This window comes from Oncorhynchus gorbuscha, linkage group LG25 (genome assembly GCF_021184085.1).
Source record: "Oncorhynchus gorbuscha isolate QuinsamMale2020 ecotype Even-year linkage group LG25, OgorEven_v1.0, whole genome shotgun sequence".
NCBI classification, from domain to species: Eukaryota; Metazoa; Chordata; class Actinopteri; order Salmoniformes; family Salmonidae; genus Oncorhynchus; species Oncorhynchus gorbuscha.
The window spans coordinates 1,727,255-1,748,937 of NC_060197.1; the positions used below are offsets into that span (position 1 = coordinate 1,727,255).

The 21,683-nt window shown below is 41.9% G+C and overlaps 1 protein-coding gene across 1 annotated transcript in view; it reads left to right on the forward strand.

Annotated features, from left to right (window-relative positions):
- Positions 1-1,996: 1,996 nt before the first annotated feature.
- The window catches only part of LOC124014166 (sortilin-like), a 42,471-nt gene continuing 22,784 nt past the window's right edge, over positions 1,997-21,683 (forward strand). The window contains exons 1-14 of the mRNA XM_046328921.1: positions 1,997-2,863; positions 3,522-3,584; positions 4,049-4,125; positions 4,224-4,326; positions 4,926-5,093; positions 5,790-5,863; positions 6,541-6,587; positions 6,709-6,845; positions 7,271-7,354; positions 8,150-8,210; positions 19,864-20,019; positions 20,442-20,542; positions 20,651-20,750; positions 21,190-21,364. Of these exons, the coding sequence (XP_046184877.1) occupies positions 2,618-2,863; positions 3,522-3,584; positions 4,049-4,125; positions 4,224-4,326; positions 4,926-5,093; positions 5,790-5,863; positions 6,541-6,587; positions 6,709-6,845; positions 7,271-7,354; positions 8,150-8,210; positions 19,864-20,019; positions 20,442-20,542; positions 20,651-20,750; positions 21,190-21,364 (1,592 nt within the window). The 5' untranslated portion in view covers positions 1,997-2,617. The remainder of the gene's footprint in view (positions 2,864-3,521; positions 3,585-4,048; positions 4,126-4,223; positions 4,327-4,925; positions 5,094-5,789; positions 5,864-6,540; positions 6,588-6,708; positions 6,846-7,270; positions 7,355-8,149; positions 8,211-19,863; positions 20,020-20,441; positions 20,543-20,650; positions 20,751-21,189; positions 21,365-21,683) is intronic.

Here is a 21,683-nt window from a genome sequence, read left to right on the forward strand (position 1 = left end):
TTGCGTCTCTCACATGGGTAGGCAGACCATTCCATAAAAATGAAGCTCTATAGGAGAAAGCCCTGCCTCCGGCTGTTTGCTTAGAAATTCTAGGGACAATTAGGAGGCCTGCTTCTTGTGACCCTAGCCCCCCAACACATAAACGTACGTTTAGGTATGTACGTTTAGGTATGTACGGCAGGACCAAATCAGAGAGATAGGAGCAAGTCCATGTAATGCTTTGTAGGTTAGCAGTAAAACCTTGAAATCAGCCCTTGCCATGACAGGAAGCCAGTGTAGGGAGGCTAGCACTGGAGTAATATGGTCTATTTTTGGGGTTCTAGTCAGGATTCTAGCAGCCGTATTTAGCACTAACTGAAGTTTATTTAGTGCTTTATCCGGGTAGCCGGAAAGTAGAGCATCGCAGTAGTCTAACCTAGAAGTAACAAAAGCATGGATACATTTTTCTGCATAATTTTTGGACAGAAGGTTTCTGATTTTTGCAATGTTACGTAGATGGAAAAAAGGCTGTCCTTAAAACAGTCTTGATATGTTTGTCAAAAGAGAGATCAGGGTCCAGAGTAACGCCGAGGTCCTTCACAGTTTTATTTGAGACGACTACAACCATTAAGATAAACTGTCAGATTCAACAGAAGATCTCTTTGATTCTTGGTACCTAGAACAAGCATCTCTGTTTTGTCCGAGTTTAAAAGTAGAAAGTTTGCAGCCATCCACTTCCTTATGTCTGAAACACACACATGAGGGCAATTTTGGGGCATCACCATGTTTCGTTGAAATGTACAGCTGTGTGTCATCCGCATAGCAGTGAAAGTTAACATTATGTTTTCGAATGACATCCCCAAGAGGTAAAATATATAGTGAAAACAATAGTGGTCCTAAAACGGAATCTTGAAGAACACCGAAATTTACAGTTGATTTGTCAGAGGACAAACCATTCACAGAGACAAACTGATATCTTTCCGACATATAAGATCTAAACCAGGCTAGAACTTGTCCGTGTAGACCAATTTGGGTTTCAAATCGCTCCAAAAGAATGTGGTGATCGATGGTATCAAAAGCAGCACTAAAGTCTAGGAGCACGAGGACAGATGCAGAGCCTCGGTCTGATGCCATTAAAAGGTAATTTACCACCTTCACAAGTGCAGTCTCAGTGCTATAATGGGGTCTAAAACCAGACTGAAGCATTTCGTATACATTGTTTGTCTTCAGGAAGGCAGTGAGTTGCTGCACAACAGCCTTTTCTAAACATTTTGAGAGGAATGGAAGATTCGATATAGGCCAATAGTTTTTATATTTTCTGGGTCAAGGTTTGGCTTTTTCAAGAGAGGCTTTATTACTGCCACTTTTAGTGAGTTTGGTACACATCGGGTGGATAGAGAGCCGTTTATTATGTTCAACATAGGAGGGCCAAGCACAGGAAGCAGCTCTTTCAGTAGTTTAGTTGGAATAGGGTCCAGTATGCAGCTTGAAGGTTTAGAGGCCATGATTATTTTCATAATTGTGTCAAGAGATATAGTACTAAAACACTTGAGTGTCTCTCTTGATCCTAGATCCTGGCAGAGTTGTGCAGACTCAGGACAACTGAGCTTTGAAGGAATACCCCGATTTAAAGAGGAGTCCTCAGTTTCATACCAAAACCAATGGCATCAAGAAAATAACAACTTGGGTACAAAACCGACATGCACCAGTCAACATGTGCACAAGCACTTTCAAACAAACAATACCACACAAAGACATGGGGGGAACCGAAGGTAAATACACAACACCTAATGAGGGAATGAAAACCAGGTGTGTTGGAAAACAAGACAAGACAAAACAAATGGAAATAAAAAATGGATCGGGGATGGCTGAACACCTCCGAATTCGGCAGAAGTCATGACACTCCTCAACATTTTTATTGAGCGCTGAAGGACCTATTGAATGTAAATGTTACCAAGTCTCTCCTCTCTCTCTAGCCAAGTCAACTCATCAGAAACAACAGGTCTACATGAACTTGTCCAAAAAAACAATCACAAAAGGAATTGGTACGAGTGGCTACAGTGTTCTCTTATAGGCCAACTGCGTCATCTCGCAGTGTTGGAACAGTTGTTTCACTGTCTGCCGGACAAGGGAGAAGCGCATAAATAGTTGCTGATTACATTACATCTATTAGGTAGGTTGCTTAGTTCTATGTAGTAATACTTTGCAGACTACTGTAGATATGTTGCTATGGTGGGAGATACTTTTCTCATACTTGTAATACATAAATGATTTGTTATGCAACAGGGAATTTAGTCTATAGCTACTATAGCATTAACATTGAGTCATAGGCTGATATAGGCGTAGCTTACTATTAGTATTTGCAAAGGCGTTACAGTGGCTGATGTGAAGGAGGTTTTGTTGCCTATATATGTATGGACATCACTTGGATGCGACATGGGGGCGAACAACCGTTGATATACCCACTGGCAGCAGAATTTAGGTAAATGACTCGTCAAACATGTGTCTCTCCGCCCCCATCCATTCAAGTGTGACACTTGTCAATTGTCGCCTGAAGCGATAGGCAGTGCTAGTCTGTCATACGTGACCCGAACTGGGGGATTTAGGATTTTACCATTATTTAGCCCACCACATCAAAATGACTTGGAGACTGTTGGTCCTCGGGGGGGCATGCTTGCTTCTTCTGGGTGTGAGGGGTCAGTGCAAAGAGCAACGAAACCGGAGAACGGTGTCTTTCCATCAGACTCAGCAAGATGGGGACCAACGCCAAGTCCTCTCACGGCCAGAAAGGGATACCACAGCTTCTCCAAGACCCACTTTCACCGCTTGTAAACTCCCTCTCACACCATTAGAACACCGGGTGTTGGATCAAAATACACACGAGGTGAGAGCTATGTCAGTACTGTTTTTGACGTACTTTATCAATTACTATAGCATCAACACCGCAGTTTTACTTTTGCAATTTTATAAATAAATGCAAATCTATCATAATATATCATAATGATGATTAATGCTTGCTTTATTAATGATTTTGTGTGTGATAGTTTTGAGGGTAGGGCTACTTGGGTGTCATAAGTTTCATCAGCTCTGAAGGTGTGATGTTATGGGTGTATGTGAGGAAAAAAATAAAGTTGAGTCTCGCTCGCTCGCTCTCTTTTTCAATTCAATTTGCTTTGTGCCAAAACTTTCTTTGGAGATTTACAATATTTACATAATTAATACTAATCATTATTGTCAACTGGACAACAGTAACAAAAATAACCACAAGGGTAAAAAATAACCATGCATTGAATAATAACAATAAGCATAGAGGACATGTGCAGGTTGGTTGGTCTGTCAGACACTGTCCTTCATCTATCTATCTATCTATCTATCTATCTATCTATCTATCTATCTATCTATCTATCTATCTATCTATCTATCTATCTATCTATCTATCTATCTATCTATCTATCTATCTATCTATCTATCTATCTATCTCTCTTTATCTTTATCTTTCACTCTTTCTCCCTCTTTCTTTCTCTTTCTCTCTCTCCATTCAGACAGGGTTTCATGGTGACGATGGCTCCAGTTTTACTGTCATATGGGTTGGAGACGGGACAGGGGTACGTATGGTCTTCACTTAATGGATGATGGATGTAGCATCATTGTCATCATCACTCATTGGGTGCATCTGAAAGGGGTGCAGCTCAGTACGCTGGAGTAGCTTCCTCCCCTCGTTTCCTCTCTTTCACCTGCGGTAACCAGACAGTGAGGCAACGTGATAGATGCCTACAGGGAATTTGCCTTCACCTGTCCAGTTCTCTCACACCAATGCAGATGAAGGAAGGGAAAGGGGACGAGGAGAGAGGAAACCATTTAAACCTTTGACAACAGTTTTTTAATTTGGTTGATTGATTGATTAAGTGATAGGTTAATTTATTGATTTGTTGATTGAGTGATTGATTGAGTGAGTGACTGAGTGGTTGCTTGTAGTGACGGGTGGATAAATGGGAATTGCTAACTGCATAAACTGGTAATAGTACAGTCATGGTGAAGTTTAGCCAAGTGTTCATTTGTGTCCCACCAGGTAATCTTGGTGTTGTCTACAATCAGTGCTCCTCTACATTCCTTCTTCGAGAGCGGTTCTTCACGATTGTACCGCAGGTTAGTGGATGGAGGCAATATGTCTGTCGGTCTGTTTGTGTCTCTAGATGAACCGAGCCAGTGTTCTGACATTTTGGTGCGTTATTCTCCCCTCTCAGTGCAGACTATGGCAAGTCTTTCCATGATATTTCTCATCTCATCAATAACACCTTCATAAGGAAGGAATTTGGACTTCTGGCTGGACCAGGGAACTCTCAACAGGTAAGCTGCCTGATCACAAGTGTACATGCAGGAAAGCATTCTGGCTGATGACAGTCTGTGTGTGTGTCTGTGTGTATGTGTGTGTGTGTTTGTGACTGTCTGGCGTGCATGTGCAGACACGTCAGCCGTCTTGGTTCTTGCTGTCCAATCAGCTTGAGCCACCACAGCTCAGTTTCAACACTCTCCTCCACATGCCACTGTGGTCACGCTGCTCAGAACACTGGTGTGAAGACAGTGAGAACAACAAAACCACCAAACCCATTGCACCTAAAAGCGTCTGCTAAATGGCATATATACCTAAACAACCACATCAGGGTGGTATCCATTAGGGCACAACGTAGCAAAACAATTTGCAATGGAAAATGTTCAGCTACAAAAGCAGGCGTTTCTTATTGGACAAATTCAGGTCTGTTGCAGTTTGTTTTTGTCTTTTTGCCATCTAATGAATGCACCCCAAGATGAGGCCTCATAGTTATATGCTGGGGGAGGTGATTTACATGAAGACAATAGAGAAGACAAGGGGAGGAAGCCAGTTTAGACTATTGAGATGCACGTTAAGGCAACCTTCCATCACGTATGGTGCTTGTTCTGATTGACAGGTGATTCTGACTGCAGACACACCGGTTTTGGACAACACTGGTGGCGTCATCTTTACCTCAACTGACGCCGGAGTGTCGTTTAAGTCTGTCCAGCTGCCTTTTTACCCGGCCCAGCCAATCACCTTCCACTTCTTGAATCCCGAGTATTTAGTGGTCATCAGCATAGATGTGAGTAAATAAACAAACATGCTCTTTATCTCTGTGATCACACTCACCTCAAACATACGCACACATGGGCACACACGGGCACACATGGGCACACACGGGGACACATGGGCACACACGGGCACACACGGGCACACATGGGCACACACGGGCACACATGGGCACACATGGGCACACACGGGCACACATGGGCACACACGGGGACACATGGGCACACATGGGCACACACGGGCACACATGGGCACACACGGGGACACATGGGCACACACGGGCACATACACACACAAACACACATACATACATATATAAAGGTGCCATATGTAAAAATCACTACCATTTCCTGGTAGAAAAAATTATAATTATAATTTCAGTTTATGTGACAAAACAAGCAAGTATAGTGTAGATAATCATTGCACCATCTAAACCGCTGTGAAATATATTTTCCATAACCAAAAATATTATATTTTCAGCTGTTTAAACTGGTATACAAAACCAAAAGTAAAAGACGCAAAAACGGAACTTAATAACAGGAAGCATAGAAATAGCACATATAAAACAGATCTACCGCTTCTTAGATTTGCTTTCAATGAGAATTACAGATCTATAACTCACATTTCTATGGGAATTTGGTCGGGTCGCCCAAAAAATGACATATTCCATCATTAAATACACATTCTCCTATGCTTTTCCCACTTGCAGGGTGGCCTGTGGCTTTCTCTGGACTTTGGGGCTGTGTGGAAAAAGGTTCACGAAGGAACACAATCTTTCACGTGGTGAGAACAAACGGGGCACACACACACACACACACACACACACACACACACACACACACACACACACACACACACACACACACACACACACACACACACACACACACACACACACACACACACACACACACACACACACACACACACACACACACACACACACACACACACACCACAGAGCTCAGTTTGATCAGCCGTGCCCAGACAAAGAGAGGTGTGTCGTGTTCAATCTAAATACTGACTTCAATACATAAATGTAGTAGTAAACACACAGAGCTCATAAAGCACACATGTCTACAGTCTGTTGTCTGTTGTTTGACTGAATTGGAATGTTTAGCCCAGGTCTGGTGGCAACTATAGTGTGTCTGGTAGGAGTGAGAAGCTCCTATATGTTATGTCACCAAAGGCCAATCTTCACTTAGTCATGCATTGATATCAATCAATGGGAGACTAAGTGAAAATTGAGTGTAAGTTATAGGAGTGGCCCCTACGTAATAAAAAGTAACAACATGTAATAAATATGATTATTAACTGGGTCTCTCTCTCTCTCTCTCTCTCTCTCTCTCTCTCTCTCTCTCTCTCTCTCTCTCTCTCTCTCTCTCTCTCTCTCTCTCTCTCTCTCTCTCTCTCTCTCTCTCTCTCTCTCTCTCTCTCTCTCTCTCTCCTTATTTTGCCAGGGGCTCCGGCATCACTCTCTTCTTCAGCTTCAGTCCCAAAGGAACAGGTGAGCGCGCGGTCGTATTCATTAGTACACACCGTAGCAAAATATTTTGAAACCAAAAAATGAGTGACAAGTTCATTTTCTTCTGTTTGGGCGCTGGTCTAGTAATGTGTTGTGTCGTTAGTGGAGGCAGACAGAAGAGGAGAGCTGTTCCTAAAGAGGACAGAAGACCTGGGGAAGACGTTCACCACCGTGGCACACAGCATCTTCTCCTTCGGCTATGTAGGAGGCTTCCTCTTCACCTCAGTCATAGAGACACTGGTGAGACACACACACTGATGCAACCAAACACACACACACACTGATACAACCACACACAGGGGTTTTATCTGAGTGGGGGAAGGTTTGAGGTAGACAGACACATTGATAGACTAGAATAACAGCTGACACAGATCGGGGCATCAGGGCACACACACACACACGCACGCACGCACGCACGCATGCAAGCAAGCGTACACATACATGCACACACACACAGACACACACAGGTATCAACATATCAGCTGACATATACAATCATTTACACTCTGTTATTTACACTCACTCTGCCTTTCATTGGTCCAGTCAGTCAACAGTCCTAAACCACATTGTGGTTCTTGCTTGGTTAGATCTGTATTGTGACTAAGTGATTCTCTCCCAAGGAGCCTTGGTTAGATCAGTGTTGTGACTAATTGATTCTCTCCTAGGGAGCCCCACGTGTCATCTATGTGTCCTCAGACCAAGGGGACCACTTCAACAAAGCCCAGCTCCCCTCCGCCTCCACTGAGCAGGTAGGACAGGCTCTTGTCTGTCTGTCTGTCTGTCTGTCTGTCTGTCTGTCTGTCTGTCTGTCTGTCTGTCTGTCTGTCTGTCTGTCTGTCTGTCTGTCTGTCTGTCTGTCTGTCTGTCTGTCCGTCCGTCCGTCCGTCCGTCCGTCCGTCCGTCCGTCCGTCCGTCCGTCCGTCCGTCCGTCCGTCCGTCCGTCCGTCCGTCCGTCCGTCCGTCCGTCCGTCCGTCCGTCCGTCCGTCCGTCCGTCCGTCCGTCCGTCCGTCCGTCCGTCCGTCCGTCCGTCCGTCCGTCCGTCTGTCTGTCTGTCTGTCCATTATGTCCCTCTGTACCCCACTACGTCCCCTCAGCCCTCACTTCATTCTATTGTCCCCTGTCTATGGCTGTTATGGTAACTGTATTACCGCCACACTGGTAATGAGTAATGACGGCAGTCAAATTCCACGTGACCGTTTAGTCAAATATATTTAAATTCAGTTTTTCACAATTCCTGACATTTAATCATTGTAACAATTCCCTGTCTTAGGTCAGTTAGGATCACCATTTTATTTTAAGAATGTGAAAGTACACGGTAAAGAATCTGTCACAACAATTGACAAGACATAGTACAGATTAAAAACCACATTGTGACAAAGTAACTACAAGATGTCGTAACTGTCCCCAAGGGTCTGGTCTAGAAGCTCTTGAAAGAGGAAGTAGGGGTTTGAAAGACTTTTGCTCATATCAGGAGGGGACCATTAAGACACATGTCTTAATGATTCATTTTCTCACCTGTATACATGTGTGTGTGTGTTTTCAGTTCTACTCGGTTCTGGATGGGGATGAGGACATGATCTTCATGCATTTGGACAATCCAGGAGGTACTGTAGGGGAAAGGAGTGAACTTCATCGCAACTCACTCAAACACACATATCTTACACACACTCTGTCACACGCACACAGTCCAGTCTCTGTTTCTATCTCACTTTCTCTCCCTCTCTCTCTTTCACACATTCCAACTCACACACTCACACATGCTTCTCAAGTACAGACAAAGGACATATGAGCCACATGGATTCGTCTTTAGATTAGACATTGAAGTTTACTCATGTATTTTGCTCAGTACCGATCGTGTCTGAAATTGTACATCTATCTCATCTAGATCTATGGCTGTCTAAGCCTGCTAACCCTTATATGTCTGTCTCAGTTCTACTAACTCTGACCCTGATATGTCTGTCTCAGTCCTACTAACTATAACCCTGATATGTCTGTCTCAGTTCTACTAACTCTAACCCTGATATGTTTGTCTCAGTCCTACTAACCCTGATATGTCTGTCTCAGTCCTATTAACTATAACCCTGATATGTCTGTCTCAGTTCTACTAACTATAACCCTGATATGTCTGTCTCAGTTCTACTAACTCTAACCCTTATATCTCTGTCTCAGTCCTACTAACTCTAACCCTGATATGTCTGTCTCAGTTCTACTAACTCTAACCATGATATGTCTGTCTCAGGCCTACTAACCCTGATATGTCTGTGTCAGTTCTACTAACTCTAACCCTGATATGTTTGTCTCAGTCCTACTAACCCTGATATGTCTGTCTCAGTTCTACTAACTCTAACCCTGATATGTCTGTGTCAGTTCTACTAACTCTAACCCTGATATGTCTGTGTCAGTTCTACTAACTCTAACCCTGATATGTCTGTCTCAGTCCTACTAACCCTGATATGTCTGTCTCAGTCCTATTAACTATAACCCTGATATGTCTGTCTCAGTTCTACTAACTCTAACCCTGATATGTCTGTCTCAGTTCTACTAACTATAACCCTGATATGTCTGTCTCAGTTCTACTAACTCTAACCCTGATATGTCTGTCTCAGTTCTACTAACTCTAACCCTGATATGTTTGTCTCAGTCCTACTAACCCTGATATGTCTGTCTCGGTCCTATTAACTATAACCCTGATATGTATGTCTCAGTTCTACTAACTATAACCCTGATATGTCTGTCTCAGTTCTACTAACTCTAACCCTAATATGTCTGTCTCAGTTCGACTAACTCTAACCCTGATATGTCTGTGTCAGTTCTACTAACTCAAACCCTGATATGTCTGTGTCAGTTCTACTAACTCTAATCCTGATATGTCTGTGTCAGTTCTACTAACTCTAACCCTGATATGTCTGTGTCAGTTCTACTAACTCTAACCCTGATATGTCTGTCTCAGTCCTACTAACCCTGATATGTCTGTCTCAGTCCTATTAACTATAACCCTGATATGTCTGTCTCAGTTCTACTAACTCTAACCCTGATATGTCTGTCTCAGTTCTACTAACTATAACCCTGATATGTCTGTGTCAGTTCTACTAACTCTAACCCTGATATGTCTGTGTCAGTTCTACTAACTCTAACCCTGATATGTTTGTCTCAGTCCTACTAACCCTGATATGTCTGTCTCAGTCCTATTAACTATAACCCTGATATGTATGTCTCAGTTCTACTAACTCTAATCCTGATATGTCTGTGTCAGTTCTACTAACTCTAACCCTGATATGTCTGTCTCAGTCCTACTAACTCTAACCCTGATATGTTTGTCTCAGTCCTACTAACTATAACCCTGATATGTCTGTCTCAGTTCTACTAACTCTAACCCTGATATGTTTGTGTCAGTTCTACTAACTCTAACCCTGATATGTCTGTCTCAGTCCTACTAACTCTAACCCTGATATGTCTGTCTCAGTTCTACTAACTCTGACCCTGATATGTCTGTCTCAGTTCTACTAACTCTAACCCTGATATGTCTGTCTCAGTCCTACTAACCCTGATATGTTTGTCTCAGTTCTACTAACCCTGATATGTCTGTCTCAGTCCTACTAACTCTAACCCTGATATGTCTGTCTCAGTTCTACTAACTCTAACCCTGATATGTCTGTGTCAGTCCTACTAACTCTAACCCTGATATGTTTTTCTCAGTTCTACTAACCCTGATATGTCTGTCTCAGTCCTACTAACCCTGATATGTCTGTCTCAGTTCTACTAACTCTAACCCTGATATGTCTGTCTCAGTCCTACTAACTCTAACCCTGATATGTTTGTCTCAGTTCAACTAACCCTGATATGTCTGTCTCAGTTCTACTAACCCTGATATGTCTGTCTCAGTCCTACTAACTCTAACCCTGATATCTTTTTCTCAGTTCTACTAACCCTGATATGTCTGTCTCAGTTCTACTAACCCTGATATGTCTGTCTCAGTTCTACTAACTCTAACCCTGATATGTCTGTCTCAGTCCTACTAACCCTGATATGTCTGTGTCATTTCTACTAACCCTGATATGTCTGTGTCAGTTCTACTAACTCTAACCCTGATATGTCTGTCTCAGTCCTACTAACTCTAATCCTGATATGTCTGTCTCAGTCCTACTAACCCTGATATGTCTGTGTCAGTTCTACTAACCCTGATATGTCTGTGTCAGTTCTACTAACCCTGATATGTCTGTCTCAGTCCTACTAACTCTAACCCTGATATGTCTGTCTCAGTCCTACTAACCCTGATATGTCTGTGTCAGTTCTACTAACCCTGATATGTCTGTGTCAGTTCTACTAACCCTGATATGTCTGTCTCAGTTCTACTAACTATAACCCTGATATGTCTGTCTCAGTTCTACTAACTCTAACCCTAATATGTCTGTCTCAGTTCGACTAACTCTAACCCTGATATGTCTGTGTCAGTTCTACTAACTCAAACCCTGATATGTCTGTGTCAGTTCTACTAACTCTAATCCTGATATGTCTGTGTCAGTTCTACTAACTCTAACCCTGATATGTCTGTGTCAGTTCTACTAACTCTAACCCTGATATGTCTGTCTCAGTCCTACTAACCCTGATATGTCTGTCTCAGTCCTATTAACTATAACCCTGATATGTCTGTCTCAGTTCTACTAACTCTAACCCTGATATGTCTGTCTCAGTTCTACTAACTATAACCCTGATATGTCTGTGTCAGTTCTACTAACTCTAACCCTGATATGTCTGTGTCAGTTCTACTAACTCTAACCCTGATATGTTTGTCTCAGTCCTACTAACCCTGATATGTCTGTCTCAGTCCTATTAACTATAACCCTGATATGTATGTCTCAGTTCTACTAACTCTAATCCTGATATGTCTGTGTCAGTTCTACTAACTCTAACCCTGATATGTCTGTCTCAGTCCTACTAACTATAACCCTGATATGTCTGTCTCAGTTCTACTAACTCTAACCCTGATATGTTTGTGTCAGTTCTACTAACTCTAACCCTGATATGTCTGTCTCAGTCCTACTAACTCTAACCCTGATATGTCTGTCTCAGTTCTACTAACTCTGACCCTGATATGTCTGTCTCAGTTCTACTAACTCTAACCCTGATATGTCTGTCTCAGTCCTACTAACCCTGATATGTTTGTCTCAGTTCTACTAACCCTGATATGTCTGTCTCAGTCCTACTAACTCTAACCCTGATATGTCTGTCTCAGTTCTACTAACTCTAACCCTGATATGTCTGTGTCAGTCCTACTAACTCTAACCCTGATATGTTTTTCTCAGTTCTACTAACCCTGATATGTCTGTCTCAGTCCTACTAACCCTGATATGTCTGTCTCAGTTCTACTAACTCTAACCCTGATATGTCTGTCTCAGTCCTACTAACTCTAACCCTGATATGTTTGTCTCAGTTCAACTAACCCTGATATGTCTGTCTCAGTTCTACTAACCCTGATATGTCTGTCTCAGTCCTACTAACTCTAACCCTGATATCTTTTTCTCAGTTCTACTAACCCTGATATGTCTGTCTCAGTTCTACTAACCCTGATATGTCTGTCTCAGTTCTACTAACTCTAACCCTGATATGTCTGTCTCAGTCCTACTAACCCTGATATGTCTGTGTCATTTCTACTAACCCTGATATGTCTGTGTCAGTTCTACTAACTCTAACCCTGATATGTCTGTCTCAGTCCTACTAACTCTAATCCTGATATGTCTGTCTCAGTCCTACTAACCCTGATATGTCTGTGTCAGTTCTACTAACCCTGATATGTCTGTGTCAGTTCTACTAACCCTGATATGTCTGTCTCAGTCCTACTAACTCTAACCCTGATATGTCTGTCTCAGTCCTACTAACCCTGATATGTCTGTGTCAGTTCTACTAACCCTGATATGTCTGTGTCAGTTCTACTAACCCTGATATGTCTGTCTCAGTCCTACTAACTTTAATCCTGATATGTCTGTGTAAGTTCTACTAACTCTAACCCTGATAGGTCTGTCTCAGTCCTACTAACTCTAACCCTGATATGTCTGTGTAAGTTCTACTAACTCTAACCCTGATATGTCTGTCTCAGTCCTACTAACCCTGATATGTCTGTGTCAGTTCTACTAACCCTGATATGTCTGTATCAGTCCTACTAATTCTAACCCTGATATGTCTGTCTCAGTCCTACTAACTCTAATCCTGATATGTCTGTGTCAGTTCTACTAACTCTAACCCTGATATGTCTGTCTCAGTTCTACTAACTCTAACCCTGATATGTCTGTCTCAGTCCTACTAACCCTGATATGTCTGTGTCAGTTCTACTAACCCTGATATGTCTGTGTCAGTTCTACTAACTCTAACCCTGATATGTCTGTCTCAGTCCTACTAACTCTAATCCTGATATGTCTGTCTCAGTCCTACTAACTCTAACCCTGATATGTCTGTCTCAGTTCTACTAACTCTAACCCTGATATGTCTGTCTCAGTTCTACTAACTCTAACCCTGATATGTCTGTCTCAGTTCTACTAACTCTAACCCTGATATGTCTGTCTCAGTTCTACTAACTCTAACCCTGAAATGTCTGTCTCAGTCCTACTAACTGTGATATGTTTGTCTCAGTTCTACTAACTCTAACCCTGATATGTTTGTCTCAGTCCTACTAACTGTGATATGTTTGTCTCAGTTCTACTAACTCTAACCCTGATATGTTTGTCTCAGTCCTACTAACTCTGATATGTTTGTCTCAGTTCTACTAACTCTAACCCTGATATGTTTGTCTCAGTCCTACTAACTGTGATATGTTTGTCTCAGTTCTACTAACTCTAACCCTGATATGTTTGTCTCAGTCCTACTAACTCTGATATGTTTGTCTCAGTTCTACTAACTCTAACCCTGATATGTTTGTCTCAGTCCTACTAACTGTGATATGTTTGTCTCAGTTCTACTAACTCTAACCCTGATATGTTTGTCTCAGTCCTACTAACTCTGATATGTTTGTCTCAGTTCTACTAACTCTAACCCTGATATGTTTGTCTCAGTCCTACTAACTGTGATATGTTTGTCTCAGTTCTACTAACTCTAACCCTGATATGTTTGTCTCAGTCCTACTAACTCTGATATGTTTGTCTCAGTTCTACTAACTCTAACCCTGATATGTTTGTCTCAGTCCTACTAACTGTGATATGTTTGTCTCAGTTCTACTAACTCTAACCCTGATATGTTTGTCTCAGTCCTACTAACTCTGATATGTTTGTCTCAGTTCTACTATCTGTGATATGTTTGTCTCAGTTCTACTAACTCTGACCCTGATATGTTTGTCTCAGTTCTACTAACTGTGATATGTTTGTCTCAGTTCTACTAACTCTAACCCTGATATGTTTGTCTCAGTCCTACTAACTCTGATATGTTTGTCTCAGTTCTACTAACTGTGATATGTTTGTCTCAGTCCTACTAACCCTGATATGTTTGTCTCAGTTCTACTAACCCTGATATGTTTGTCTCAGTTCTACTAACCCTGATATGTTTGTCTCAGTTCTACTAACTCTAACCCTGATATGTTTGTCTCAGTCCTACTAACTGTGATATGTTTGTCTCAGTTCTACTAACTCTAACCCTGATATGTTTGTCTCAGTCCTACTAACTGTGATATGTTTGTCTCAGTTCTACTAACTCTAACCCTGATATGTTTGTCTCAGTTCTACTAACTCTGATATGTTTGTCTCAGTCCTACTAACCCTGATATGTTTGTCTCAGTCCTACTAACTCTGATATGTTTGTCTCAGTTCTACTAACTCTGATATGTTTGTCTCAGTCCTACTAACCCTGATATGTTTGTCTCAGTCCTACTAACTCTGATATGTTTGTCTCAGTTCTACTAACTCTAACCCTGATATGTTTGTCTCAGTCCTACTAACTGTGATATGTTTGTCTCAGTTCTACTAACTCTAACCCTGATATGTTTGTCTCAGTTCTACTAACTCTGATATGTTTGTCTCAGTCCTACTAACCCTGATATGTTTGTCTCAGTCCTACTAACCCTGATATGTTTGTCTCAGTCCTACTAACTGTGATATGTTTGTCTCAGTTCTACTAACTCTAACCCTGATATGTTTGTCTCAGTCCTACTAACCCTGATATGTTTGTCTCAGTCCTACTAACTCTGATATGTTTGTCTCAGTCCTACTAACCCTGATATGTTTGTCTCAGTCCTACTAACTCTGATATGTTTGTCTCAGTTCTACTAACTGTGATATGTTTGTCTCAGTCCTACTAACCCTGATATGTTTGTCTCAGTCCTACTAACTCTGATATGTTTGTCTCAGTTCTACTAACTGTGATATGTTTGTCTCAGTCCTACTAACCCTGATATGTTTGTCTCAGTTCTACTAACTGTGATATGTTTGTCTCAGTTCTACTAACCCTGATATGTTTGTCTCAGTCCTACTAACCCTGATATGTTTGTCTCAGTTCTACTAACTGTGATATGTTTGTCTCAGTTCTACTAACTGTGATATGTTTGTCTCAGTTCTACTAACTCTAACCCTGATATGTTTGTCTCAGTTCTACTAACTGTGATATGTTTGTCTCAGTCCTACTAACCCTGATATGTTTGTCTCAGTTCTACTAACTGTGATATGTTTGTCTCAGTCCTACTAACTGTGATATGTTTGTCTCAGTCCTACTAACCCTGATATGTTTGTCTCAGTTCTACTAACTGTGATATGTTTGTCTCAGTCCTACTAACCCTGATATGTTTGTCTCAGTTCTACTAACTGTGATATGTTTGTCTCAGTTCTACTAACTGTGATATGTTTGTCTCAGTTCTACTAACTCTAACCCTGATATGTTTGTCTCAGTTCTACTAACTGTGATATGTTTGTCTCAGTTCTACTAACTCTAACCCTGATATGTTTGTCTCAGTCCTACTAACTCTGATATGTTTGTCTCAGTTCTACTAACTGTGATATGTTTGTCTCAGTTCTACTAACCCTGATATGTCTGTGTCAGTCCTACTAACTCTAACCCTGATATGTTTGTCTCAGTCCTACTAACTCTGATATGTTTGTCTCAGTCCTACTAACTGTGATATGTTTGTCTCAGTTCTACTAACTCTAACCCTGATATGTTTGTCTCAGTCCTACTAACTCTGATATGTTTGTCTCAGTCCTACTAACTGTGATATGTTTGTCTCAGTTCTACTAACTCTAACCCTGATATGTTTGTCTCAGTCCTACTAACTGTGATATGTTTGTCTCAGTTCTACTAACTCTAACCCTGATATGTTTGTCTCAGTCCTACTAACCCTGATATGTCTGTGTCAGTCCTACTAACTCTAACCCTGATATGTTTGTCTCAGTCCTACTAACTCTGATATGTTTGTCTCAGTCCTACTAACTGTGATATGTTTGTCTCAGTTCTACTAACTCTAACCCTGATATGTTTGTCTCAGTCCTACTAACTGTGATATGTTTGTCTCAGTCCTACTAACTGTGATATGTTTGTCTCAGTTCTACTAACTCTAACCCTGATATGTTTGTCTCAGTCCTACTAACTGTGATATGTTTGTCTCAGTTCTACTAACTCTAACCCTGATATGTTTGTCTCAGTCCTACTAACTGTGATATGTTTGTCTCAGTTCTACTAACTCTAACCCTGATATGTTTGTCTCAGTCCTACTAACTGTGATATGTTTGTCTCAGTCCTACTAACTGTGATATGTTTGTCTCAGTTCTACTAACTCTAACCCTGATATGTTTGTCTCAGTCCTACTAACTGTGATATGTTTGTCTCAGTTCTACTAACTCTAACCCTGATATGTTTGTCTCAGTCCTACTAACTGATATGTTTGTGATATGTTTGTCTCAGTTCTACTAACTCTAACCCTGATATGTTTGTCTCAGTCCTACTAACTGTGATATGTTTGTCTCAGTTCTACTAACTCTAACCCTGATATGTTTGTCTCAGTCCTACTAACTGTGATATGTTTGTCTCAGTTCTACTAACTCTAACCCTGATATGTTTGTCTCAGTCCTACTAACTGTGATATGTTTGTCTCAGTTCTATTAACTCTAACCCTGATATGTTTGTCTCAGTCCTACTAACTGTGATATGTTTGTCTCAGTTCTACTAACTCTAACCCTGATATGTTTGTCTCAGTCCTACTAACTCTGATATGTTTGTCTCAGTCCTACTAACTGTGATATGTTTGTCTCAGTCCTACTAACCCTGATATGTTTGTCTCAGTCCTACTAACTCTGATATGTTTGTCTCAGTCCTACTAACTGTGATATGTTTGTCTCAGTCCTACTAACTCTGATATGTTTGTCTCAGTTCTACTAACTCTAACCCTGATATGTTTGTCTCAGTCCTACTAACTGTGATATGTTTGTCTCAGTTCTACTAACTCTAACCCTGATATGTTTGTCTCAGTCCTACTAACTCTGATATGTTTGTCTCAGTCCTACTAACTCTGATATGTTTGTCTCAGTCCTACTAACTGTGATATGTTTGTCTCAGTCCTACTAACTGTGATATGTTTGTCTCAGTCCTACTAACTCTGATATGTTTGTCTCAGTCCTACTAACTCTGATATGTTTGTCTCAGTCCTACTAACTGTGATATGTTTGTCTCAGTCCTACTAACTGTGATATGTTTGTCTCAGTCCTACTAACTCTGATATGTTTGTCTCAGTCCTACTAACTGTGATATGTTTGTCTCAGTCCTACTAACTCTGATATGTTTGTCTCAGTTCTACTAACTCTAACCCTGATATGTTTGTCTCAGTCCTACTAACTGTGATATGTTTGTCTCAGTTCTACTAACTCTAACCCTGATATGTTTGTCTCAGTCCTACTAACTCTGATATGTTTGTCTCAGTCCTACTAACTCTGATATGTTTGTCTCAGTTCTACTAACTCTAACCCTGATATGTTTGTCTCAGTCCTACTAACTCTGATATGTTTGTCTCAGTCCTACTAACTGTGATATGTTTGTCTCAGTCCTACTAACCCTGATATGTTTGTCTCAGTCCTACTAACTCTGATATGTTTGTCTCAGTCCTACTAACTGTGATATGTTTGTCTCAGTCCTACTAACCCTGATATGTTTGTCTCAGTCCTACTAACTCTGATATGTTTGTCTCAGTCCTACTAACTCTGATATGTTTGTCTCAGTCCTACTAACCCTGATATGTCTGTGTCAGTCCTACTAACTCTGATATGTTTGTCTCAGTCCTACTAACCCTGATATGTTTGTCTCAGTTCTACTAACCCTGATATGTTTGTCTCAGTCCTACTAACTCTGATATGTTTGTCTCAGTTCTACTAACCCTGATATGTTTGTCTCAGTCCTACTAACTGTGATATGTTTGTCTCAGTCCTACTAACCCTGATATGTTTGTCTCAGTTCTACTAACCCTGATATGTTTGTCTCAGTCCTACTAACTCTGATATGTTTGTCTCAGTCCTACTAACTGTGATATGTTTGTCTCAGTCCTACTAACCCTGATATGTCTGTGTCAGTCCTACTAACTCTGATATGTTTGTCTCAGTTCTACTATCTGTGATATGTTTGTCTCAGTTCTACTAACTCTAACCCTGATATGTTTGTCTCAGTCCTACTAACTCTGATATGTTTGTCTCAGTTCTACTATCTGTGATATGTTTGTCTCAGTTCTACTAACTCTAACCCTGATATGTTTGTCTCAGTCCTACTAACTCTGATATGTTTGTCTCAGTTCTACTAACTGTGATATGTTTGTCTCAGTTCTACTAACTCTAACCCTGATATGTCTGTCTCAGGCCTACTAACCCTGATATGTCTGTCTCAGTTCTACTAACTCTAACCCTGATATGTCTGTCTCAGGCCTACTAACCCTGATGTGTTTGTCTCAGTTCTACTAACTCTAACCCTGATATGTTTGTCTCAGTCCTACTAACTCTGATATGTCTGTCTCAGTTCTACTAACTCTAACCCTGATATGTTTGTCTCAGTTCTACTAACTCTAACCCTGATATGTCTGTCTCAGGCCTACTAACCCTGATATGTTTGTCTCAGTTCTACTAACTCTAACCCTGATATGTCTGTCTCAGGCCTACTAACCCTGATATGTTTGTCTCAGTCCTACTAACTCTAACTCTGATATGTCTGTCTCAGGCCTACTAACTGTGATATGTTTGTCTCAGTTCTACTAACTCTAACTCTGATATGTCTGTCTCAGGCCTACTAACCCTGATATGTTTGTCTCAGTCCTACTAACCCTGATATGTCTGTCTCTGTCCTACTAACCCTGATATGTCTGTCTCAGTCCTACTAACTCTGATATGTCTGTCTCAGTTCTACTAACTCTAACCCTGATATGTCTGTCTCTGTCCTACTAACCCTGATATGTCTGTCTCAGTCCTACTACCCTGCTTGCTGCAATGGAAAAGCTTGAGTTTTTTTTAGAGAGAAAGAGGAATGACTGGTTTCACAAGTTCTCAGTATTGCTGACAAATAATCCTATCATACAGGCTGTGCATGTGTGTCTTCTGTGTCAGTACATACAGTAGGTGTCTATGGGTGGAGGGACGAGGCGTTTGTGCCATTCAGCTGAATGGAGAAGATAAGAAGGAGGGGTTTTATCTGAGTGGGGGAAGGTTAGAGGTAGATAGACACATTGATAGGCTAGAATAACAGCAGACACAGCTCTGGGCATCAGGGTACACACACAGACACAAACACACACAGACACACAGACACACAGACACACCCACACACACACACACACACACACACACACACACACACACACACACACACACACACACACACACACACACACACACACACACACACACACACACACACACACACACACACACACACACACACACACACACACACACACACACACACAACACATGGTATAAAGGGATTTTAAGGCCAGAAGGTTATATGCATACTATTTACCACTAAGTGCTGACGTAAGTTGTTTCTACATCTTTGATGTCAGGAGGGTTCTTGACACCATTTATTGATGTTTACAGCCCCTCATCACTATGCCGACTCATAGAGGGCTGTGTCAGCACAGTTGGGTTTGTTCCCAAGCCTACAGAAGACACTGTATTTCTTCCATCCGTGGGTGTGTTGTGTCATGGGGTCGGGATAGAGTAGATGATAAATGACTATTCCTTCTATATCATACTGTTATACTACTGGTTCCATTGACTTTCTATTCTATTGTACCATACTCTACTGTCTTCTATCCTCCAGAGGAAAGCTACTTTGGGACGGTGTACACATCAGATGACCGGGGCATCCTGTACTCTAAGTCTCTAGAGCGCCACCTGTTTGGTGGGGAAGGGAAGAGCGACTTCACCAACGTCACCTCCATGAGAGGAGTGTACCTCACCAACATACTGGAGGAGGGTACGCAACTACGCATCAACACAATCTGGGTCGTATTCTTTAGGAACGTTAACAGTCCGAAACGGGGAGGGACTCTTATAATCTACACCCGTCACAGCCAGAAGAGGACTGGCCACCCCTCAGAGCCTGCTTCCTCTCTAGGTTTCTTCCTAGGTTCCTGCATTTCTAGGGAGTTTTTCCGAGCCACCGTGCTTCTACATCTGCATTGTTTGCTCTTTGGGATTTTAGGCCGGGTTTCTGTTTAAGCACACATGTAAATACATTTGATTGATACCTGAACTTGTCCAATATAAAATGCATGTATTTTGTATGGGGTTCAACTGGCTCATTGAAGTGTGAATGCATGTATTTTTTAGTGGCAAAAATATGACAATTACTAATCCAAGCTAAAATGTTTTTTTCCTGGGTATTGTTTTTGACAGACGGCCGCATTCGTACAGTCATTTCGTTTAACCGAGGGGGAGAGTGGACACTCCTCAACAAGCCCCAGAATGTTGAGTGTGGTGAGGATTCAAGAAATGATGTGAGAACTAACTTCATTCCCTCCTCTGACAATTAAGTGTGTTGAGTAGAGTATGTTGATGCTTATTATATGATTGTGAACACTGATTCTTGTGTGTGTGTGTGACAGTGTAACTTGCACATCCACGGTGAGCACAGTCGCTACAACGGCATCACTCCAATGCTGCCTCTCTCTGACCCCACTGCCGTTGGCCTTGTCATCGCCCACGGTAACCAAACTGTCAATTATACATATCAAAGACTTGTTGCATTGTGATACTTCTGTATTACCGTAGTGTACATGATGTTGTGCACTACATTTAGCACTGTAGGGAATCTTGAATGGACTACACAGGAAATTATTCCGCCCCTAATAATTCGGTCATCACTACAAATAGCTGATCCCATATATAGTGCACTATATATGCCCGGTCCCCATTCGTTCCCTTACCATTTAATGTTTGCAGATCAGTAATGTGAGATCAGTATGGTGAAAGCTTCTCCACTACACTGGTTATCTCTATCCAGGCTCTTCAGGTCAGAAAACATTGGAGGGTTAGGGCTAAACGGAGGGGTAGGGAGAAACATGTTTTCGGACACATCCCCCAGCCTCTAGCTGTCCCAGAATGTGTGTGACCTTTCTATGACCTCTGCCCTTTGACCGGTCAGGCAGTGTGGGGGACTCCATCTCGTCAACACGGCCTGACGTGTACGTGTCGGAGGACGGGGGGTACAAGTGGAGGGGTTCCCTGAGGGGCCCTCATCACTACAGCATCCTGGACGCTGGGGGGCTCGTCGTGGCTGTGGAGGCCCACCCCATGGACGGCCAAATCAATACCATCAAGTACTGAACACCCCACGCACGCACACACACACACACATTCAGTGCCATGTAGAAGGATTGGGTGTAAGAAAGATGCTTTTTATTCGCACCCCCACCCATGGCATGCAAGTGACATCCTCTCTGTGTGTGTGTGTGTGTGTGTGTGTGTGTGTGTGTGTGTGTGTGTGTGTGTGTGTGTGTGTGTGTGTGTGTGTGTGTGTGTGTGTGTGTGTGTGTGTGTGTGTGTGTGTGTGTGTGTGTGTGTGTGTGTGTGTTTGACTATGGAGTGTGTGTCTATCTACTCTTCCCTCCCTATGAAGTTGTGAATGTGTCTATAAGC